Consider the following 25,226-nt stretch of genomic DNA (forward strand, 5'->3'; position numbering starts at 1 on the left):
TGAGGATTTACCCAGCTAATACATGCAAACTGCTTAGCCTAGGGTCTGGCACAAAAGTCACTGCTACAGGAAAATAAATTAACAGTTACTGAGCACCCACCACTGTGCCAAGCAGTGCAGAGCTTTCCCATAGTTGATGGCATTTAACTACCCTTAGTCCTAGCAAGGGGTTCGGGATGCTAAGTGCTGAGCCGAAGGACAGGCGTGCTGAGGTCTTCACCGACACAGGGAGGGCAAGGGGGCGCGGGAGCGCGCGTCCAGAGGCGCAGGCGCGGCGGCGCGCGCTCATCCTCCGCTGCGGGGGGCGCTGCTTGTTGTCCCCACTCGCCGCGCCGCCGTCGCCCGCGTCAGGCCGGCTCCATGAGGACTAAGCACGTGAACGTGCTGATCGCGCTGGCCGCCTTCGTGCTTTTCAGCTTCTCCTGCTTCTGCATCTCCAGGATGACTCAAACTAGTAAGCTGAGGGTGGCTTCTCTGCCCCCTTTGCCGCCCCTTCGGCTTCGGGGCTCCGGGATTGCCGGGGCGGCCGGGTGGAAGAGAAGGGGGGCGACGTGAGAGCCTGACACTGTCACCCACTCTCCTATAAGGTGTTTTACAATTGTAGCCCTACCCCCGACCCCAGGCTCCTGTCCGACCGGCGGTTAAGCTATAACGGACGCCCCTAGTTTACCCCAGCGGCGGCGACCCCCGCCAGGCGCGCGCGCTAACCGATTGGCCTGCGGGGACCTCCCGACGCCCTCTTGCCTGCGCACTCGGTTTCCCTCCCAAGGTTCAACGGCCCAGGGTGTTCCCTGATTCCCTGCCGCCACCAGCGTCTTCCTCTTTCCCATCGTTTCCAGAAACGGGTGAATGTCCGACTTAAGAACCCTTTCCACTTTCGTGTTCCACCGTTAGATTATGGAGCCACCTTTGAAGGCTCCCGAGAGTATTTTTTTGCGAAGCCGAAAAGGGGTGAGATGATGGAGAGAGACAACTTAGAGCACTGGTATAGCAGCCGAACATTCTCAAGTGGGCCATGTGTCTTGCGTTGCAACTTTGAAACACCAAGATTTTAATTCATTTTGTTTATGGGGTTCTCAATTTGAAATTTGCCCAGTGAAATTTGAACTTTAGATAAACAATGAGTAAGTTTTTAGTATGAACATTGCACGGGGGTTGAGGTGGGAGGTAGGACTCCTGGGTGGCGTAGTCAGTCAGTTGAGCATCCGTCTGACCCTTGATTTTGGCTCAGGTCGTGATCCCAGGGTTGTGGGATCAAGCCCTCCCACCCCCACCTGCTTGGCGCCGAGCTTGGAACCTGCTTAGGATTCTCTTTCCCTCTGCCCCTCTCTCCCACTCGCTCGCTCTCTTTTTAAAAATAAGTTTTAAAAATTAATTAATTAATTTAACTAATTAATTAATTAAATTAATTAATTAGTTAAATTAATTATTAAAATTATAATTTAAAAATTAAGTTTTAAAAACTTAATTTAAAAATAAGTTTTAACTAGATTTCCTGTATTTTATCTTCCAGCTCTTCTTATCCAATGTCTAGTGTAACATTTTAGCGTCCATATAATTGGATTTTGAATTTAAGCTCAAGAATCCCTGTAAACATATTAAGTCTTCCACGATTGCTCTTAGGTTGTTTCAGGTTAAATTTTCATTCATTTTTTTAATGTTTGTTTATTTATTTATTTAGAGAGCACACAAGCAGGAGGAGGGGCAGGGAGAGAGAGAGGGAGAGAGAGAATCCCAAGCAGGCTCCATGCTGTCAGCACAGAGCCTGACCTGGGGCTCAAACTTACACACTGTGAGATCATGACCTGAGCCAGAATCAAGAGTGGGAGGCCTACTGGACTGAGCCACCCAGGCACACCGAATTTTCATTCTTACTAAACACACTTATGACTCAAGTTCACACAAAGTAACCTTGGTGGTAGTGTCAAGGATCAAGTGTGGAAGTGGTTTATTCCTCTAATTAACACTTAATTTTGTCAGGTACACACAATATCGACATTCTATTCCGTTTGTTTCAGAGATTAGACATGTGTATTAATTGATCTGATTTATGCTACTAATATTTGATCATTTTGTACACTTTCTCTCTGTTTCATTTTCTATAAGGAACGTTAGCCAAATGTGTTTTTATGTACTTCAGGACAATAAACAATTTGCACTTTTATAACAAAAATAAATAAATCATAACTCATAATGAGAAAGCAAAACATAAACTCCTTTTTCTAGCAATTTTGGAAGGCAATTCACTTTAGTAACCTCAGAAGGCATTTTAATACAGTTAATATTATTAAAATGAAACTGTGGACTTCAGACAACTGGAGAAGTGGAGGTGCCATGTACTGGAATGGTGAAGGCTGGGACAAGGGCAGATCGGGGTGAAATGAGTATTTCCATGGCGCCTATTAGACATCCCAATGAAAGTATTAATAGGAGATTGGCTATGTCATTCTGGGTCAGGACTGGGGACAAAAATTGGAGAGCTGTCAGCATACAGTATTTAAAGCTACGAGATTGGATGAGATCATATAGGGAGTTGACATAGATAAGGAAAGATTCCAAAGACTGAGCCCTGGGGAATACTAACATTTCAAAGTCAAGGAAAAACTAGGAAACTGAGAGAGCCAAGAAAATATTTCAAGGAGGAGAGTTTCACAGTGTCAGAAATGCTCATGAAGTTCTTCAGTACAGGAAGAAACACCCATCCACTTGTAATCCTTAAAGTCCTCATTCCTATATTATTGGTGAATGCCGCAGCCACTTCCTCTGCAGGCTACAGTCTGAGAAGGCACTTCCCGGTCAAGCACAGAAGACCACTTAGATAAGTGTTTTGCCAGTGCCTGTCCCAGACTTCCAGTATCGCGTCTTCTCTGGCAGGTGGTAGGCTATCCCTGCATTTAAGCCCAAGTAGGGCACATAAGCCCATGTAGGGCAGATAACCAATTCCAGATCCTCTCCTGAGTGTGTTTCTGGGTAATGCAGCATTTAGTGCCACTGCCCATGGAAAAGCTACCTCCCTGGAAAAGCCAGCCCTGGCCTGCCACTCCCATTGGCAATAGTGGGGCTGCAGTTGGCCTGCTGCTGCCTGAACATCTGACACTCCAGCAGGAGCTAGCAGTTCGGTGGAGGAACCACCAGAAGCAGGAGGCCTCCACCTTTTTGCAGCCTCCAGTCTGGCACAACTGCCTCCCCTTGGCAAAATGTGATGAGAGCATGGCTGGTAAGGAAGTCTGGGACAAGTAGCAGACTTCTGGTTTTAATCAAACCAAAGAGGATCTAGAAGGGGCACATGAAGACCGGATGTCAGCACACAGAGTCCAGGAACAAGCCAAACTAAATAGCACATAGTGAAGGGACATATATAAGTTGATAAAAACTGTACTCAAAAGCAAAGGAACAATAAACAGCTCAGGAGAGTAGTGACATTAGTGACATGGGATGGGACAGGGATCCACTCTTGGAAGCAAAGGCACTGGGCGGTGTTCTAGTTAGTAGCTTGGGTGATAGGTTACCTGGGTTCATTTCACATTATGCTACAGAGCTTACCTATGTATTCCACATTTTTCTTTTGTATGTATAAAGTTATTAAAAATCAAAAGAATTTGTACAGTGTAAATATGAAAGCAAGAACACTGAAATGATAGGAAGCATATGGTACTCAGTTCACTTGAGAATATAGAAACAATCAGAATGCATTTTTAAGACACTTTAAAATAAATGCCAGTACTCTTACAGACATATGTAATTGATTTACTTTAAGTTTACTTATTTTGAGAGAGACAGAGACTGTGTGAGCAGGGAAGGGGCAGAAAGAGAGGGAGGGAGAGAGAATCCCAAGCAGCTCCGTGCTGCCAGCACAGAGCCAGATGCAGAGCTTGAACTCACGAAACTGTGAGACCATGACCTGAGCTGAAACCAAGAGCTGGATGCTCAACCAACTGAGCCACCCAGGCACCCCTGTAATTGACTTTTTAAAAATATTCATTTAATGAGAGAGAGAGAGAGAGAGAGAGAGAGAGAGAGAGAGAGAGAGAGAAAGAGAGTACAAACAGGGGAGGGTCATAGAGAGGAGAGAGGATCCCAAGCTAATAGCAAAGAGCCCGATGTGGGACTTGATCCCACGGACCATGAGGTCATGACCTGAGTCAGACCCTTAACCAACTGAATCATCCAGGCGCCACCCCATACCCCTTGTAACTGATTTTTAAAAGCAGTTCAACTTGTGAGGGTTATAAATATGAGTGACTTTTGTTTTTCCAATAATTGCCCATGCACGTTCCATCAAACACCCTATTCTGTTGGCACAGAGATTCATAGTGATATTTAAGACGTATTCTGTATCTCTTTTGTTTATTTTTGGTTATTCAAACAGTCTCATTCCTGTTACTAGAGACCCTATCCCATTCTTTTTAGAACTTTAACCTCATAGTTAATTAAGGGCTTTCTTTTCCTTTTCCTATGGGACAGACCAGTCTTGTGGTTCTAGGAAAACTCCGTGGCAAGAGAAGAAAGATGTGTTCTGAGACACTTGTCCTGGGATTGGTGTAAAACTTCCCCAAATCTTAGTGGCTTAAAAACAATAATTTTGTTTAACTCTTGGTTTACAAAGAAATTTAAATCAGAAATTTAGGATGAGCTCTGCTGAGCGATTTGTGATCTGCAGTGGTATCGCTGGGGTCCTTGGGGCTGGAGGATCTCCTAAGAGGCTTTCTCACTCTGGCATTTCTCTTGTCTCCCCACATGGTGGCTTATCCTCCATGGCCTCTCCACTTGGCCTGGGCTCCTCATAGCATTGTGGTCTCAGCAGAGTTTTACTTTTTATAAGGCAACTACCCTTCAAAAGGCAGGAAGTGTTAGTTTCCAAGCCAGTTAGGAAACTGCCCCCCAAATTAGTACTGCCTTACTTCTGCCGTGGTCTGCTGGTCTGTTTTTTTTTTTTTTAACGTTTATTTATTTTTGAGACAGAGAGAGACAGAGCATGAACGGGGGAGGGTCAGAGAGAGGGAGACACAGAATCCGAAACAGGCTCCAGGCTCTGAGCTGTCAGCACAGAGCCCGACGTGGGGCTCGAACTCACAGACCGCGAGATCATGACCGGAGCCGAAGTCGGCCGCTTAACCGACTGAGCTACCCAGGCGCCCCTGCTGTCTGTTTAAAACCATCATGGGTTCGCCCAGAATCGAGGGAACAGAGAAACTGAATAACTCTTGACGGGTGACTGCAGAAGAGCATTTGCTGTGGGAGATACTGTTGTAGCCATCTTTGGAAAATATAATCTGCTGCACCCTTCCTCCACCCTTGCTCTGTACCCCTGTGGTATTGGGGTGGGAAGGGGTGCAGGGACAGAGGTTTCCTTGCATGATGGCAGCCTGATGGTTTCGGTCTCTCTGGAGAGTGCTTATGTGTGGCAGAAATCCAGTGCTGACTCTTACGCAGTAGTTTGTGACTACTTCTGAGATCTGCTGGGGTCTCCTCACTTCCCATTCCCTGGTGTGGGGTATCCATCTGCCTGAGGGCCCCCTTCCTCGTGCTGCCCTTGCCACAGCCTCTTGTTGCTAGGACTTTGTTGCCTAGCAGGTGGCCCTCTTCAGGACCTGCAGTATGCACTTGAGCCATAGCTGACTCATGCATCTTTGCCATTTCTAGCTGCATGCAGGGTACTTCACAGATGTTTTCTCTTAGCTTAGCAATTTCTCTCCCACTCTCCTGCCCCTTTTCATCTGTCAGCATGAGACATTTTGTTAGTTTGGCAGTTCAGCAATTTTCAGGGTAGAAATGCTCTCCAGCCATTGACTTGGTGGAAAGAGGGCTCATTCTGGAGCACCCAAACTTTATAAATGAATTTCTTGGGGTCTCACTTTCTACCGTTGGTAGAGGGAAAGCAGCCTCCATCCCATCCAAGCGGGATAAGTACATAGTATATACTGTTGTAACTATATGTGTTGTAGTATGTACATAAATACCAAAGTGTATGACCTTGTGAGAATATGCGTACAGAATGCCATGGAGCAGAAGTGGTGAGGAGAGTGGTCCCAGCTGTAGCTCTACATCAGCAGAGTCCAGGATGCAAATGGGGTCCATTCAAGACAATAATTGGAGGGGCGCCTGGGTGGCTTGGTCGGTTAAGCATCCGACTTCGGCTCAGGTCATGATCTCACGGTCCGTGAGTTCGAGCCCCGCGTCGGGCTCTGTGCTGACAGCTCAGAGCCTGAAGCCTGTTTCAGATTCTGTGTTTCCCTCTCTCTCTGCCCCTCCCCTGTTCATGCTCTGTCTCTCTCTCTCTCAAAAATGAATAAACGTTAAAAAAAAATTAAAGAAAAAGACAATAATTGGAATGTCTTGTGGAATTTAAAGTATATCTAGAACAACAATGCATGACAACAATCACAAGATAGGAGAGGGGTCAGTGGAGTTAAATGGTACAGACTAGCAGCACTGTTGAAAAGTGAGAATGTAAGAATTTGTATGAGACTGCAATAAGTCAAGGACTCAGGTTGAAATCTAGTCTGACTACTAAACTAATAGCAAAATAATGCATAACAATATCACTCATTATAGTAAATGCTCCAAAGAGGAAATTACAGTATTTTCTGACTGGATATAAAAACAAAACCAAACTTAACGTTGTTTACAAGGGATACATTTGAACTTCAAAGACCTGGAAATGTTGGGAAAGGGATGGAAAAATTTATATCAGCAACCTGAACCAAAAGAAGGTTGGTATAGCTATATTGTTATCAGCAAAGTAGGCTCTAAGGGCAAGTGTAACATAAATGTTGAATAAACATGGAGGACTTCATTAGCAATTAAGGAAATGCAAGTTAAAAACACAAGATACCCTTTCATACCTTTCAGATTTTTAAATTTAGGAAATCAGACATTTGGTGAGGATATGGAAGTGCAGGAATTTACACACACTCCCCTTGGGAGTGGGGCGTATACATTCAATCACTTTCATTCTGTGACGTGCATTTCCTCTGTCCTAGCAATTTTTCTGCTAGTCAGGGCTGACACTGGTGCGCAGCTTTACTCAGTGGTTTATGGCCAAGTCCTCTTCTTGGTGATCAGTACCCAGGCCATACACGTTGTTCAGTGTTTAAAATAACGTCCCTACCACCAGATATATCCAAGGGAAATTCTTGAACATACATATGTGGTGTATTCTTGGTTGCATTTTTTGTAAGTGTTCAGCAAGGGTAGAAGAGGTAAATATGTTGTTGTATGTTCAAAACAATGGCACATTTAATGTAGTAAAAATGAATGAACTAGAGCTTGACTTACCAGTATGGATTGATTTCTTTTTTTTCTTTTTTTTTTTTAATTTTTTTTTTTTAATGTTTATTTACTCTTGAGACAGAGAGAGACAGAGCATGAGCGGGGGAGGGTCAGAGAGAGAGGGAGACACAGAATCTGAAACAGGCTCCAGGCTCTGAGCTGTCAGCACAGAGCCTGACGTGGGGCTCGAACTCACGGACCGTGAGATGATGACCTGAGCTGAAGTCGGACGCTCAACCGACTGAGCCACCCAAGCGCCCCTGGATTGATTTCAAAAACATAAATTAAGCAAAAGGAACAAGTATAGAAGAATACATAAAGTATTATTTTTTGACTAATGTCTAAAAACAAATGTGAATCAGCTTGCAAAAGTGGTAAAACTTAAAAGCAATGGATGATTAATACAAAATTCAAAATTCTGCTGATCTGGGAGTGGGGAGGAAGGGGAACATGATCTTGGAAGGAAACAGACAGAATATTTTTAAGTCTAAGGTAGTGACTTCATGGATGTTCATTCTTGTCTCAGACTGTTTTACATACTCTTTGCAATGTCTGAAATAGTTCATCATAAAAATCTCATGCACAGAGGGACCACTCAGAGAGAGTTCAAAGCTCATGGTTCGTAGTGTAATTTGATTATTGCAGTCTATGTGGACTGGAATAATCCAAAATGTATTGTACCTTTTTAACTTCATCTCCTACCAGCTGCCTCAGATAGTCTTTCTTTGGAACCATGTTCGGTACAAATAAATGAATAATAAATTTGAAGTGGTCTGCCAATACTTTCACTTCATGCCGTTCGTTTTCCTTTCTTTCTACCCCGAGTGAATTACTTGCTTTCCCCTCAGAACGTCTTGCCATTTCATATTTATGCATTTATGTTGTTATTTTCTTAGTTTGAAATGGCCTTCTCTGCCCTTTGCTGTGTTGCAAAAATTCTATACATTCTTCAAATTCTCAAATATTTCCTCTGCTCTGAGACCTTTTTCCCTCCCTCCCCCACTCCTCAGTCTTCCTTACTAGTTAAGCATTTCTGCCTCCCTTTGCCTCTGTATTTGAGTTAACTCTGTTTTCACAGTTACATTAACTGGTTGTTTAAATATACGCTCCTTCCCCCATGTCTTGTCAGGTAATTTAGAGCAGGAACCTGACTTATCCATGTTTGTTTACCTTTCACATAGCTCAGTGAAATGACACGTGGTAAGTATTACATGGCAGAAAGAATGCAGACCCTGGGATGCTTCTCATTGCTGGAGGTATTTAGTGAATGAAACAGACTGGGAAAGTCAGGTCATGGCCATATGGATAGGACCTTGCATACTAAGGCAAGCAGTTTGGACTTTATTCAGTAAACATTCAGAGAACCATTTAAAGTCTTTGGGAAGTATTTCCAGAAGATTAAGTGTGGATTGGCGGTGAGAGACTAATTAAGAGGCAGTTACAATAGCGCAACCAGAAGCAATAATGATCTACACTATGGTAAAGCCAATGATGAGAAAGATAAAACAATTAAAGAGACTGATAACAGTGCTTCTCAAATTTGAACGTGCATACCAGTCACCTGTGAATCTTATTGAAGTTCAGATTCTGACTCAGTAAGTCTGGGGTGCAGTTTGAAATACTGCATTTCCCTTTTTTTTTCAAGTTTATTTTTTATTTATTTTGAGAAAGAGAGGGAGAGAGAAAGAGAACACGAGCAGGGGAGGGGCAGAGAGAAGAGAGAGAGAGAATCCCAAGCAAGCTCTGCACTAACAGTCTGCTTGAACTCACAGAACTGCGAGATCATGACCTGAGCCAAAACCAAGATTCAGATGCTTAACTGACTGAGCCACCCAGGTGCCCCGTGAGATACTGCATTTGTAATAACCTCACAGCTGGTGCCATAGACCTGCTGTCCAGTATGGTGACCCCTAACTAGGTGGCTGTTGAGCACTTGAAATATGGTTAGTGCAACTGAGGCACTGAATTTTAAATTTTGTTTTATTTTAACTAATTTAAATGTAAGGATTGAAGCAGTGCAAAATATTTCTCCACTAAGCAAAGTTTTATTGTTTTGGTAAGACTGCAGGTCAGTTACCATTAAAATTTAGCATGCAAATGAAGATGTACTACAAGTATAAAATATACACAGGATTTAGTCTACTTAGTACAAATAGAATGTAAACTATTCCATTAATTATTTTTTATGGTAATTATATGTTTCAGGTATATTGAATTACATTAAATATATTCTTTACAATTACCTTGCTTCTTCTTACTTTTTTAAATGTGGCTACAGAAAATTTTAAATTACAAAAGAGTCTTACGTTTTATTTCTACTGGGGGGCTGTGCCTCAGACTCTTGCAAAAGTCAGTGGTACTTAGGACCTCACCTGGCCCCTTTCTGATGGGTGGAAGTCACATTGGCCCATTGCACACATGGACTGGTGTCTGTTTTTATAATTTCACCACAATTGACTCAAAACATCATATTATTATTAATTTCAAACCTTTGCAACATATTTTTATAACATTTCATCCTCACAAAATACCTGAATGAATACACAAATAATATAAATATTTTTCTTGTTGAATTATCAAGTAAAAATATATAAGAAGCAGATGTAAGACTAGGGAATATCTCTTTTACCTTTTTTGCATGGATGTTTCTGCAAATACTGTTTCCTCTAGAGAAAACTCTTTCTTTTCATGTTTACCAAATTGATCCCTCAGGGACTGACTTACATTGGGGAAGCTTAGACATGTTGCATCACCCATGATGTATCAATTTCAAACACATGATCCAATTTGCAAAGAGCGTATCACTCCAGGAGCCCCAGGAATAGTGTTATACTGGTTAAACTATGTCTACTTCTAAAGTTTGTAAAAATCTTCAAGCAGTATCTACCTTATGAATATTCAAGATTTATCTGGGATAGCTGCAGTTCTTTTGATTAAAGCACAATTCAGTTTAAAAATCACTCAAATAAATAAACATTTAAAAAATTAAAAAAGGGGCACCTGGGTGGCTCAGTCAGTTGAGCGTCCGACTTCGGCTCAGGTCATGATCTCTCCGTCTGTGAGTTCGAGCTCCACCTCAGGCTCTGTGCTGACAGCTCAGAGCCTGGAGCCTGCTTCAGATTCTGTGTCTCCCTTTCTCTCTCTGCCCCTCCCCCACTCATTCTCTCTCTCTCTCTCTCTCTCTCTCTCTCTCTCTCTCTCTCTGTCTTTGTCTCTCTGTCAAAAATAAACAAACATTAAAAATTTTTTTTTAAAAAATCACTCAGTTACTATGTTGGCAAGTCCATGCATTAATTTGTTCATTCATTTCAGCATATATTTGTGAGGGGCTATATGCCTATTACTGTTTCGAACATTGGGAATTTAGTACCAAAACCCCCCAAATTCTTGCTATTCTCAAGCTTGCATTCTAAAGAGCTCTGGAGAGACACATAAAAACAGTAAATACAAAAAACAAAAACAAACAAACAAAAAACCCCAACAGCATATACATAATAGAAAGTCTGGTAGTGATGAGAAATTTGGGGATGGGGAAGGGTAAGAGGAGTGAGAAAGGGGTACTGTTTCATGTAGGGTGGCAGGGTAGGCTTCTCAGAGGAGGTAACATTTTAACAGAAAACTGAATGAAATTGGAAAACTCTAGCCATATCAATATCTGGGGGACAAACATTGCCTGCTCAGGAAATTGCAAAAGTCAAAGCCCCAAGGTAGGAGGGTGATTCCTGTGAGGAACAGCCACCAATGTGGCTGGAGCTGAGCTCCCTCTGAGTGGGGCAGAACAGGTAGGAGATGAAGCCAGGGAGGGTCAGAGGACTGATCCTGTCATGGTGAGGGCTTTGCTGATTTTACTAAGTGTGAGGAGAAATCTCTGGAGGATTTTGAGCAGGGGAGTGGCATTATCCAGTTTTGACACTGGCTGGACAGTGTGTGCCCTTGGTTCATACGAGGCAGATGAATGAAAAAAGTATTACGTGTTTCTACCCAAAAATACCACCATCACTTTTACAGTTTCATCTTTTACCCTAATTAAAAAAAAACCACCTGAAATTTATTTTCCAAACTGTGAATTTACCTTTTTTCTATCCAAACTGTTAGCCATTTCCTATGCTTTTCCTAATTGAAATACAATATCCTATATTCTTGTCTCTAATAGTTTTTTCTTTATGTATTTTGGTATTTGACTACTTAAAAAATAACTATGTTGTTTTCATCATAGATTATACCTTTTTCAGCCTAAAGGGAATCACTTTAACTTAATGCCTTTTCCCCTGCATTATTCTATCTGATTTTTATATGACAGAAAAAAAAGTAGGTTAAAGTCTAGAACCATGTAAAACAAAACATTAGAGGTGATTATCGTGTGTGTGTGTGTGTGTGTGTTTCAACCTATGAATTGCTTATCTAATTAAATGTTTAAATATTTTAACAAAGCAGCCAAGATTGGAAGCTGCTCTGTTCCCTTCTTTTCTTCTTGTCTTTTTTCAAAAGTTTTATTTATTTAAGTAATCTCTACTCTCCACATGAAGCAGGAACTCATGACCCCAAGATGGTACTCTTCTGACTGAGCCAGTTGGGGCCCCTGTTCCCTTATTTTCTCTGGGCCATATTCTAGTTGCTTTGTATCCATTAGAATGCAAGTTCCAATGTGTTAACAGGTATCCAAAACAGCAGCGGTTTAACATTTAAATAATAGGCTGGTAGGGAGACTCTTCTCCCTAACTTCATTCAAGGCTTTGGGTTCCTTCCAACTCATTGCTCTTCATTATTCATTAGGCAGAATTGGCTCCTGAGTCTTGTGTTACTGTAGCAACTTCATGGAGAAGGAATGAAGGAAAGTGAGAGAAAGAGGGAAGAGGAGATGAGACAGACAGGCAGACACACACACACACACACACACACACACACACACACCCATTATAGGCTCCCAACTTCTTTGGGCTATCTCTTATCTCCCTGACTATGGCAAACACCACGGATTGCTCATCCATGTGCAAACTCAGCCTCTTTTTCACTTACAGAGCTGTGATATTGTTTGGGCCTGCAATGCATCACCCAAAATTACTTGACTTCCAAGACTGCAGCTAATTCAATAGGGAGCTGCATGTGCTCAGAGTTAAGACCTCTCCTCCCAGTCTCAATGCCTCTGTCCTCAGGGGCAAAAGAGAGTCCCAGAGACCCTAATGGTCAGAGTAAGACACCCACCCTTCGCCCTCACACCTCCATCAATAAAGCTCAAGAAAGAACAGCGGTGTTCCTGGAGCCCCTGACAAGATAGATACACATCCGTCTGTCTTCCCAACGCTCACAATGTTGTCCCACATTCTACGTTGAGACGATCAAGGTTGATCTCATTAAGCCCTTTATCCCAGCCCCTGACTCCCACGTTAATCCTCTTCTGGACTCTAATCCACACATGGTTCTACACATTGTGCCCCCCGCCTTTCCAGTTCTACTCCCCAGCCTTCCCAATGCCCAAAAGCCTTGACTGCTCACTAGAGCTCACGGCCATTATGAGCATTGTCTATGTCTTCATCCCTTAAAGTTTCTTTTGCCCTCTTTCTTTCACTGAAATTAGCTCTTGCCTGAGGACACTGCTTCTGAGACACTGAGGACACTTGCCTGAGGACACTGTTCTCAAAGAGTGGTGTTTTCTCTCCCACACCGTTTGTACTCAAGGTAGGGTAGATGCCCGCCTTCCCTCTCATTGTTGCTTCCAAATCTTTCTCTCACCTTTCTTCCCAAGATGCCTCATTATTTACCCTGATGATATCAAGTGATACCCCACTTTCTCTCCTTCTGCAATCATCTTTAAACTCTCGGGTCACTCTCCCTCATTAGCAATAATTGCCATGTTTCCGTAATCTCCATTTCATGCAACCAAATCTCTGACCACCACCTCCCAAATTTCCAGGCCGTTGTCTTTAGCACCCCAACTACTGTAATCTTTTGACACACCGAGACCTACAATCTGTTGATTCATCTACCTTTTCACATGCCTCCCCCTCACTGTGTTCTTCCTCATCAGGTTTCGATTCCGTGGACGATCATTATAACAGCTCCCTAGTGTACACGCTCAAGTCCCTTGGTTCTTTGTCAGTTATATCCACTTGGCTAAATCACACCCTGGTGAAATCCTGTCCTCCTTTTACTCTGCATCTGCCTCCTGATGACTGAATGTGGCTGGAGTGAAATAAACAGCCACAGTGACGGTCTCACTTCGAATTCATGACCCCCTGCACTCCGGCAGGCCCCGGAGGCTGCATCAGAACCATGCTACATTTCCCTGTCCTGTCTGCCCTCCTGCTCTCCCAGGAAACTATTCCATACTTCTTTCTCTTCAGGCCCCAGTACCTTCTCCTCCCCTCACTCTCAGCTGATGACCGTACTTCCTATTTCACTGACAACTAGAAGCAATGGGAAGAGAGCTTCCAGAAGTTCCATAGTCAGTGGAAATCCCACCATCGTTGGGGTAGCTAAGGGCCAGGCACCCTGAGTTCTGTCCCATTATGGCTGCAACTATCTGTGCTTCTGGCTGAAGCCCACCTTCCCCTCGCATACCGGATGCCATTCCCTCTTGTCTACTTTCACACGTATCTCCAGTTTTCTCCCTTTTCCCAGATCACATCCATCTGTATACAAACATTGTGTTTCTTTCCCATCCTATGAAGGAAAATGAAGAACTCTCTCTCTCTGTCTCTCGCTTCCACTCCCACCCTAGTTACTGCCCATCATCCTACCCCCGCTCATGGCAAAACTCCTCGAAAGAGTTGTCTAGATGCCCTGTCTCTAAGCCCTCTCCTCCTGCTTTCTCCTGAACCCATCCAGCTCTAGGCTTTCACTTCACTGCTGCGCAGCCACTGACGACTGCACACTGCTGAGTCACCGTCCACCCCGTCCTCATCCCCCTCGTCCTGTTCAGCAGCAGTTGACAGTTGATGCCTTTCGTCTTCTTGAAACACTTTCCTCACTTGGTTTCCAGGATTTCACACACATGCGAGTTTCCTCTTGCCTCACCGGCTAATCCGTCTTAGCTTTGTTACTGTCTTCTCTCATTTATTCACCCTGTAACTTGGGGTGCCCCAGGATTTAGCCCTTGGACCTCATCTCTTCTCTACTCATCCCCATTCCCCTAGTGATCTCCTGAATCTAAACAGGGCTCTCTAAATGTATATGTCCAGGTCAGGCCAGTCCTCCTGCCAGACTCATGTGTGGAGCTACCTACTGAGATGTGTGAGAAGCACCTCAAATCTCATACATCTCCAGCCAGACTCCTAGAATTCGCACCAAAGCTTGCTCCCTTCACCTTCTCCATCATAGTAAATGACTGTTCCCTTCTTCTAGTTGCTCAGAATATCATTGTCTCTTTTTTCATGTCCTACATTCAATGTCAGCAAATTCTATTTTCTTTCCCTTCAAAATATGTCCAAAATTAAACCATTCCTCACCACTTATCCTAACTATTTTCTAAGCCACAGACATCTCTCCCCTGATCTCCCTTCTTCAGTCTCAGTTTCTCTAATTCTGTTTTTCACACAGCAGATAGAAGGAACCTGTCCTGATGTAATTCAGATTATTTGAGTCTGTGCTTACGGACTTCTGTTGGGTCTCCGCTTTGTTTCAAGTAAAAGCTAAAGTCCTTACAACGGTGGCTTTGTGATTTTATCACCTGCTACTCTTCCTGTCATTCATTTTGCTTCAACCACACTGGGCTGCATGCTATTTCTGGAAGTAATGGGTGCACTCCTGCCTCGGGGCTTTTGCACATGCTCTTCCCGCTGCACCAGAGTTACTTGCAGCATTCCTTCCTTTACTTTGTTCCTGTCTGTGCTCACATGTTACCTCCTTAGAAAAGCCTTCTCTGATCACCCTGTTGACAGTTAAAACCTCCCCAACCCAGCCGTCATCAACACTCTGTATCCTTTTTCCCTGCTTTATATTTTTCTTGTACTTACCATCTTTCTAATAAAATGTATAATTCACTTATTCTTTTTTTTTCCTTCCAGTAGGATGTAAGTTCCAAGGGGACCAGGAGTTCTGTCTGTTCTGTGCATTGTGATACCCACAGGACATGTAACATTATTTAGTTTAATAAATATTTGTTAAACATGTGAATGAATTGAGTGGCCAGGCAACTGTTCTGGCTAGTGAGCTGTAGAAGCCCCTGACAAGAGCAGTCCTGCCCAAAGAAAAACTCAGGCTTTCCTTGGAATCGTAAATGAATTCTGAACACTTCGTCACCGTGTTGCAGGAAGAAACAGCAAGTTGCTTCTATTCTTCACACCCCACTGTCTACTGAAACCAAATGGTTTGTGATCTCTCAGCTATAGCCCCGTCTTTCCATCTGTAGAGAATATGCAAAATTCCTAGTATTGCACTGTGAGGGCAGTGACAACCCACACAAATTGCCAACCAGTAAACTGACCGGTCCCAGACATCTGCCTATTCACTGGGTCAGCTGGATCAATTCGGGGGCCCAAATTAGGAGGCCTTCACAAGGCTGCTGAGAAAAAATTAGTTCAGAGCAGCAAGTCCTCCATCTAATCGTGACTGAGTGATTGAAATGTGCAGATGAAATTGTGGCTTGGATCTGACAGTGCCTTTTCACCCTTGTCATTTGTCTTTCACTCTTGTCTGGCCTTCCCTTGGAGGTGGATGGAGGGAAGACACCATATATCTTGTGCCACCAGCCAGTCACTAGTGAAGACTGCAGGTGTAGAGCCTTGAGTTCTGCTGGTTGTATCATAAAAGGCCAGGGACTTGTGCATGGGTGGGGTACAACACATTGCCGAGGACTGCCAGAACTCCTCATAATTACACAATTCTCTGCGATGATTAGCCAGCCAGTTGGGTCTTTCCCTAAACCTCCACAGCCCTGTTTCAGCCAGCCCAACCATCCATAAAGCCCAAATCAACTTGTTTGTTTGTGTTATTCTATTGATGGGTGTCCCTGTTGGCAGGATAATCCATATAACATGAAACTGTTGCATTTGAGAGATTCAGTGACAGGTAACTGGAGACGGAGAGGTGTTGTGACAGACCCTAGAGATGGAGCTGGCTGCCAATTGAGCACAGGAGCGATGGGGCTCCCTCCAACCCAAAGGGGAGAAACAAAACATCCTATTAGAGAGCAGCAAAGCAGCAGGTTCACTTCCCTCTGTTGTATCTTGGGGTGGATGGTCCATTGAGCCTTGGCAGGGAGGTATTAGAATATTACAGTTTACTAGTTGCTTCCTATCTTCAGTTAGGTAGAATTCAGGCAAGACACAAGTTTTGTTCCAAGCTGTCATATCTGAAAGGTAAGTGGAACCAGCAAGATGGACATACAGTGCTGTCAAGAGGGGCCACTTTTGCCCATGGCCGGGGATCCAAGACTTCTGGGAACCAGACACTTAGGCACCCTGCTGGATTTCAAAGACTGAACCCTCTGCCCTAGGCTAAGGCTGATGTGCGCCAAGGCAGGGACAAAGGAAACATGCAGGAGATAAGACTGGGACAGTATTTTTATCACTACATTTTCTTACTCCATTTTGTAAGTGAATCTTACTTTTGCTCTCACTATAATGCCAGCCCTAATCTCTCCCTTAAACTTCAAAGCCTAATATCTCCCTTGAACTTCAAATGTTTGCCACATATTTGGAAACCTCAAAAGCATCACAATTGCTCTTTTCCTGTTCCCCCAATTCAGACTGAAGAAATCTAGTGGTCATGTCTGAAGCCTAGCAGGGATTCTAGTCTCCCTCTTTCAGTCAGTGCAAAGTCTTTCCAATGAAAGTTCTCAGATATTTCTCATCTTAACCCCTACTTCCTAGTCCTTTCTGCTATGGCTTATTCTTTGGTCATCTCTCACATGAAACTGCTATCACTGTAGTTTCCTAAATGGTGGTTTCTCTGGCCTCAGTTTTGCCTTCCTGAAACAATATATGGCTACGAGAATGATCTTTCTGAAAAAAATTTTTTTAATGTTTTTTATTTACTTTTGAGAAAGAGCAAGACAGAGCACAAGCAGCGGAGGGGCAGAGAGAGAGGGAGACACAGAATCCAAAGCAGGCTCCAGGCTCCGAGCCATCAGTACAGAGCCTGACGCAGGGCTTGAACCCAGGAACTGTGAGATCACGACCTGAGCGGGTCAGACACTTAACCAGCTGAGCCACCCAGGCACCCCCAGAATGATCTTTCTAAAACACACGTTGCACATGATAGTCTTCAGCCGTGTTTCTCAACTGAAGTGGTAGCCTGTAGTGATGTTCCAAGGTATGTAAAGTCATCGGAAAAAAAGGTTGGGAGGAGGGCAGAACATGACTCCATCCATTATCTTTATATTAAAACAAATACATTTTAACTAGATTTATTGTGGTGACCATTTCACAATATAGGCAAATATTAAATCATTTTTAAAAATTTTTGTATAAGGTTTCTTTTGAGAGAGAGAGCATGCGTGCGTGAGAGCAGGGGAGGGGCAAAGAGAGAGAGAATCCCAATCAGGCTCCATAATGTCATTGCAGAACTGGACAAGGAGGTTTGAACTCAAGAACTGCGAGATCATGACCTGGGCCGGAATTGAGAGTCTGACGTGTAACTGATTGAGCTACCCAGGCACCCCTGAAAATTACTTAACCGAAAAACAAAACAAAACAAATATATACCGTAGAATGGGCTGCAAAACTGCACACATTTTAAAAGAACTTCACAGACATTTCATGACTGTGGTGGGCTATTTCAGGTTACGCCTCCACCCACATCGCTTTTATTCAAATTTACTGCCATTAGAGGGTTTTTAGAAGAAAGTTTGAGAAACACTGGTGTATAGGGAAAACTTCAAGGTCTTTATCATGGCTTATCAAAACGATCAGCAGAACCAGATTCCTGTTTTCACCTCTGAATTTTCCCACTATTATCCTTGAGATACTGAATAGCTTCTAGGGGTATAGAGACCATGTTTTGAATGCTTCCTTGCATTTTGCACACAGTGTTCCAAATAGAACATTTCCCTTGCTTCTCTTGACTGCCTAACTCACACTCCTTCCAGAGTCCCCTCAGGCAGCACATCCTCCAGAATGCTTCTCTGTCTTCTCCCCCTGCCCCCTGCCACCCCCCCCACCCCCACCCCCCCCCCACCACCCCCCCCGCTGTCTGGGCTCTGTCCTCTATGCATACTATTATCACTACAAGTTAGGGGCTGAAACCTTATTCAGCTGTGCTCATATTTTCTTTTATGGGGACATCTTTCATTTCGTTCTAGAAAGACCATTTTAAAGTGACCACTTGGGCCTTCTCTCAGAAGCTCATTACCTCTCTCAGAAGACAGAGAGATTCATCTGAATGGGGAAATTGGTCAGACTCGACTTCTATAGACCACACTGACAGGGGGGCAGAATGGCTTCCTTAAAAAGGCAACTTGGGCCATCTCTGGACTCTTTCTCTTATAACATCTCTTATGTACTCTATGAAAGAAGGGCCAGTTCTCCCTGCTTTTTCCCCCAAAGTAGTGAGCACATGTGACAAGTCACCCCCTTTGTGGGTGTGGCCCCACTGTTGTCCAGCAGCTCTTTTGATAATGGGGTGGGGGTAAGTTAACTTGGATAGGGAAATAGGACATCCCAGCACACACTGCAATGTACCCATTGTCAGGCAGCCCCAAATAAAACTGACAGCCAGTGTTTGGGGCTGGTGTTATCTATGTGTACCCAATAAGTTAAAACCCTAATAAGGAGAAGGAAATTTGTAACATCCGAAATCTCACAATGATTTAAATTATCAATTAATTTAGTTGTACCAATTAGCCTATAAACTTCCTGAAGGCAAGAACTACCATATCTTTTTTTATTGCTGTATGTCCCTTGACACACAGTAGGTGGCACATAAAAGGTGTTTAATTATTTTATTTGTTAACTTTTTTTCTGATTATAGAAGCAATGCAGCATGATAGAACAAAAGAATTTTATAAAAATAGGAAACAAAAAGTGATTCAACAAACTAAAGATTATATATTAACAGCATGTAAACTTGTATACTTTTTCTTTTTTACTATCTGTACATTTTTTTTGAAAAAAGGAAATGATTTTATGTACAGTTTTGTTTTTAAAAAACAGTTGTTTTGGGGCACCTGGGTGGTTCCGTCAGTTAAGCGTCTGACTCTTGATTTCAGCTCAGGTCATGATCTCACGGTTTGTGAATTCAAGTCCCACATCAGGCTCTGCACTGACAGCAAGGAGCCTGCTTGGGATTCTCTGTCTCCCTCTCTCTGCCCTCCTCTGTTCATGCTCTCTCACTCTTTCAAAATAAATAAATAAACATTAAATAAAACAACAAAAATCAGTTGTTTGTGCAACATTAAATATAATGTTCTTATATAAGATGATTTTCATAGCTGCATAGTATTGCATTGATAAATGAATAAAAAGTAGCCCATTGATAAGTAATTTCTCACACATTTATCAAAGCATTTTTTTCATGTGCTTTCCCACATGGTTTACATGCGTTATTGCATTTCTTCTTCCCAACTCTGGGGCAAGAATTTTTTTTTAAGTTTATTTATTTATTTTGAGAGAGAATGTATGTGTGAATGGGGGAGGAAGAGAGAGACAGAGGAGAGAGAGAGAGTATCCCAAGCAGGCCCTGCACCGTCAGCACAGAGCCCAACTCAGGGCTCGATCCCATAAACTGTGAGATCATGACCTGTGCTGAAATCAAGAAATTGGATGCTTAACCAACTTTGCTACCCAGGCGTGGGGCAGGGATTTTTATCCATTTGCATATGAAGGAACATAGGCTAAAACAAGCATTAAATAGCTTGTCCAAGGTCACTTGGGTGTTAAGTGGCAAAACTAGGATTCAGTTATATATGATTTAATACCAGAGCCAATATAACTTTTAAAAGGATATTCTGGAGGCACCGGGGTGGCTCAGTAGGTTAAGTATTGAACTCTTGATTTCGGCTCGGGTCATGATCTCATGATTTGTGACATTAAGCCCATGTCAAGCTCTGCACCAACAGTGTGGAACCTGCTTGGGATTCATTCTCTCTCTCCCACTCTCTCTCTCTCTCTGCCCCTCCCTCACTCGTTCTCTCTCTCTCTCTCTCTGTCTCATTCTCTGTCTCTCTTTCTCGAAATAAACTTAAAAAAAAAAGGATATTCTGTACTTTATTTAACATATTTCCATTGTTGGGCATTATGGTTGTTTCTTATTTTCTTACAATAATAAGTAATGCTGCCCATATTAAACATCCTTTGAGCCAAATCTGTGTATATATTTCTGGTCGTTTTCTTCAGATAAATTCTTAAAAGCCAGTATTTTGGCTCAATTGGTTTTTTCCTTTAATTACAAATCTAATATGTGCACAAAATGAAAAATTTGGAAAATATTAAATAGCACAGAGTTATAAAGCAGAAACTATTTATAATAATTCCACCTTCCAGATAGTACTATTTTAATGTCTTACTCTTTCTCCAACCTTTTATGTGTATCATATGTACATATTTATATATAAACTATATACATGCACACATGTGCATGCACACACACACACACACACAGGCACACAGAGTGTTATATATAGCTACATCAAAGCATATATTTTACTTTTTTGTTATGTATTACAGAAAATTGTATGATAGTACTGATACATATATGAGCATGTACACATATGCTTTCTTTGCAGGTAATCAATTAATTAATTGTAGAAACCATATTTTGGAATTTAAGGAGAAAATTCTACGTTTAAAAAATAAAACTGAAAGAAATCGCCAAGAGCTGATCAATGCCTTGAGTAAAATGAAGTATGAAATGACACAGAGAGAAAATACGTCCACAGACTTAGGTTTGTGTTACTTTTGTTTTTGTGTGTCGTGGTTTGTTTGTTGGTTTTGTGTTTTGTGTTTTATGTTTGGAAATTTAGATTTTCTGCTTTCTGATTTTAGGACATTTCTCCCCAACCACTAGAACTAAATTAGTACTTGCTCTTTTATTGTGAGACATACAAAAATCAGGTAAGAGATAGCACTGATGCGCCTCTTCTCTGTAGCCCAGAAATGGTCTTCCTGTGTTTTCTGTGTGAAATGCACCGCCTTCGTGTTCCATCCAAAAGACACAGCCATTGCCCTGAGGGTCACTCTGACCCCTCCCCTCTCCCTCTTGCTTATTTCCATTTCAGTCAGCAAGCAATCCTGTAGGTTGGTAATCCTATGTACTTCACAAATCTGTCCACATTTTCCTATCACCATCTCTGCTGCTCTAGTGAGGGCATCTTCATATTTCATCTGAATGACTGCTAACACTTCTATTTTTCCCTCTCCAGACTTGTTCCCACCTGTCTATTTCCACCATAGACAGTGAATGCTCACTCTGCTGTATATCATCCTGCACTGGCTCCCATTTCTCCAGGATAAAAAGTCCTGCCTCTGTTTCTCCTTTTGTAGCCAGGTACTCCCTGCTCTTAATTCCTTGCAACCACTTATTAGTTCTCTGTTCTTATAGTTTTCCCTTTTCCAGGATGCCATACAAATGGAATCATATAGTGTGTAATCCCTGGAGACTAATTTCTTTCACTTAGTTGTTACGTGACCAATTTATATATAAACCATATACATGCACACATGTGCATGCACACACACAGGCACGCATTGAATGTTATATATAGCTACATCAAAGCATGTATTTTACTTTTTTGTTATGTATTATAGAAAATTGTATGATACTATTGATACATATATAAATTGTATGATACTATTGATACACATATGCTTTCTTTGCAGGTAATCACTTAGTTGTTATGTGACCAATTGTTGCCTTTATATTGCTGGGTAGCGTTTCATTATATGGTTGTAGATTGGATGCAGTTTGTTTATTCTTTTGTCAATTGAAGGACATTTGGGTTTTCATTTTTTGGCGATTACAAGTACATAAACATTCATATATAGGTTTTTTTGTTTGACGAGAATTTTCTTTAGCGCATATATATATATATATATATATATATATATATATATCCTGAATACATATCGGATGGATATGTGATTTGGAAATGTTTTCTCCCAATCTGTAGCTAGTCTTTTCCTTCTCCTTGTCATGTCCTTCAGAAAGCAAACATTTTTAATTGTGATGAAGTCTTAATTTGTCAATTTTTCTTCTTTTTTATTGTGTTTTTGTGTTATCTTTAAGAACTCTACCTACAACATGGTCATGAAGATTTTCTTTTATATGTTTGTTTTTAATTTTATAGTCTTGGCTTTACATTTAGGTCTATGAAGTCTTTGAGTTGGTTTTTATAAATGGTATGAAGTATAGGTCAGGATTCAGTCTTTTTCATGTGAGTGTCCAAGTATTCTAGCACCGTTTGTCAAAAAGATTGTCCTTTCTGCATTGAATTACCTTTGTACTTTTTTTTTAATCAACTGACAATATTTATATGGGTATATTTCTGGATTCTCTATTCTATTCCATTGGTCTGTGTATCTCTTTTTAATGTAATACCATGCTGTCTTTTTTTTTTGTCTTATTTATTTATTTTGAGAGAGAGAGAGAGAGAGAGAGAGAGAGAGAGAGAGACCAGAGGAGGGGCAGAGAGAGAGGCAGAGAGAATCCTAAGCAGGCTCCACATTGTCAGCGCAGAACCTGATATGGGGCTCGATCCCACAAACCGTGAGATCGTGACCTGAACCTAAATCAAGAGTCGGATGCTTCACTGACTGAGCCACCCAGCCACCCCAATATTACGCTGTCTTGATTACTGTATTATGTATTATGAATTAAATTAGATAATGTGAGTCTTTTAATTTTGTTCTTCTGTTTCAAATTTGTAGAGGTATATTCAAATGAATGGTACAAGTAGAGTAATTAAATGTTGAGCTACAAAACAAAGTTATAGATACAAACTTTAATGTGATATTAATCTGAATAGCAGATCAGATCAATTATAGCATGTTTCCATTATACTTCATTTGGAACTGACAATTCTGTTAGTCTCTGGTTATGTAGCTCAGGGTGCTAGACTTAAATATCACTTTTTAAATAAATATGAATCATCACTTCTAGGCCTTTTGGCTAAGATCACATGTATTATCTGTTCTTACAAGTTTAAAGAAATAGGAATAAATAACATTTGAGCTATAAATTATAGCCAAATGATTTTATTAATTCACATTTAATATTATTTCTCTTATATATTGAATACTGAATTAATCTGATAATTACATTATGAAAATTGTACCAAAGAGAGAAAAATCTCTATAGTCATGAACTTAGAAACCCTATTTTTTTCTCTTTTTCAGTTGAGAAGAAAATGAATACATTGGGTAAGGATGAAACAGTGTCTAATAATACATTTGAAGTCCTAAAGTTCTTTTTCCCTCATCTAAGGAAAGTGGGCAGAATTTATCCTGATGTAATCATTGGCAAAGAGAAAACAGGTGGTAAGCAAACTTAGATTTAGAAAATCAAATATAGATATTTTGATCTTGGGGGACAAGCTTTTAAGTTTTTTTGAACACTTCTCTATTATTATGCATGCTTTTATGTTTTAAAATGTAATCCATTGATACAATACTCTGATACGTAGACCACCAGCCTATGTGGCATTAATTTGGACTGCCAGAAATCAGTACATTATCTGGAAGAAGAAACTAGTTCAGTAGATATTTAGAGACTTGAACTCAAATTCAATTTTAATACAGATGTTTTAAAAAACAAGTCATTATAAGTCACATGCAGATGTGACTTATATGAAGCATCTGGCAACCCTTATCTCCCTTGGTTTTGATAAGTGCATTCTTATTCAGTTGTCTTCCTATTCCCCATCTTTCTGGGGACCAAGGTCAGCAAAGTCTTTACAGAAGAGGTGATGTTTGAGCTAAGCCTGAAATAATGAATTTAACCTCAGCAGGTATTAAAGAAGAGAAAAAACATTTAAGTTGGAAGCAGGGATATTAGGGCGAGTCTGAGTGCTTGCCATTCTCACAAACCTCAGTCATTCTAATGAGTGAGTCACTCTAGGCCAGCGGCAGGAAATTACAGCCCTTGGGCCAAATCTGCTATTTTAAAATAAGGTTTTGATGGACCTGGTCAGTGTTCATTGTTACTTGTCTATGGTTGTTCTCCCACCACAGTGGCAGAGTTGCGACAGTGACAGTATGGCCTGAGAGACAAAAATGTTTACTATCTGGTCCTTTACAGAAAAAGCTCATTGATCTCTGTTTGATCTAGGTAGTTCCTTGGGAATATGTAGGATTGTTTGATATCACATGCCTCTGCCAAGCCTGTTGTGTTGGGATGGGGATGCCAGACGGCGGTGTTTAACATCTGAATTCTCACAGTGTTCCATATACTGAGTATGTTTTCTTTCATTATCTCATTCGATCCTCACAACCCAATACGATTATCTCTCTTTTACGCCTAAGAAAGTTGAGGTTTGGAGATATTAAGGTACTTCCTGAGGTCACACTTGAGTGTCAGGTTCCCTCTTAGGAGTATTTTGAGTGTGGCATGTAAATGTGTACATATACATGCATGTGTATCTGTGTGTACATATGAGAAAGTGTGTGCTACACAAAAGCTATAGGTAACAGGAGGATGAGGTGAAAGTCATAGAACAAAAATTCATTACATAGAAACCCATTACATATAAAATATTGGATACCAAGAATAAGCACACCCTTGAATAAACATCAGCAAAGATAAGCAGAAGCCCAGTAACTAATAGACCCTAATACATAAGACATTTGTAAAAGCACTGAAGACTATAGCCAGGTCTACTGGGGAATCTGTCATCAGGCTTATTTATTCTGTATTCTGAGTATATCCCAAACAATTTCTGCTCTCTACCCTCTATAACTATTCTCCTTGAGCTTTCATTTCTTGCCCAGTGTAATAGACTTGTAATTTTTCTCATGGTTTTAGTGTTACTAAAGTCAATCCATTCTTCATATCCTCCTCAGAGCTATGTACTAAAATGTATATCA

The 25,226-nt window shown here is 41.5% G+C and overlaps 1 protein-coding gene and 1 pseudogene across 4 annotated transcripts in view; both read left to right on the forward strand.

Annotated features, from left to right (window-relative positions):
- The first annotated feature begins 290 nt into the window (after positions 1-290).
- Positions 291-25,226, forward strand: part of MGAT4D (MGAT4 family member D) — a 59,636-nt gene continuing 34,700 nt past the window's right edge. For all 4 annotated transcript variants that reach the window (XR_006295385.1, XR_006295386.1, XR_006295387.1 and 1 more), the window contains exons 1-3: positions 291-454; positions 20,933-21,091; positions 23,541-23,681. Coding sequence is in view for 1 of the 4 variants with exons in the window: in XM_043568357.1 (XP_043424292.1) it covers positions 361-454; positions 20,933-21,091; positions 23,541-23,681 (394 nt within the window). In the remaining 3 variants the exon portion in view is untranslated. The remainder of the gene's footprint in view (positions 455-20,932; positions 21,092-23,540; positions 23,682-25,226) is intronic.
- Positions 23,294-23,416, forward strand: LOC122479310 (annotated as a pseudogene).

This window comes from Prionailurus bengalensis, chromosome B1 (genome assembly GCF_016509475.1).
Source record: "Prionailurus bengalensis isolate Pbe53 chromosome B1, Fcat_Pben_1.1_paternal_pri, whole genome shotgun sequence".
Taxonomy (NCBI): Eukaryota; Metazoa; Chordata; class Mammalia; order Carnivora; family Felidae; genus Prionailurus; species Prionailurus bengalensis.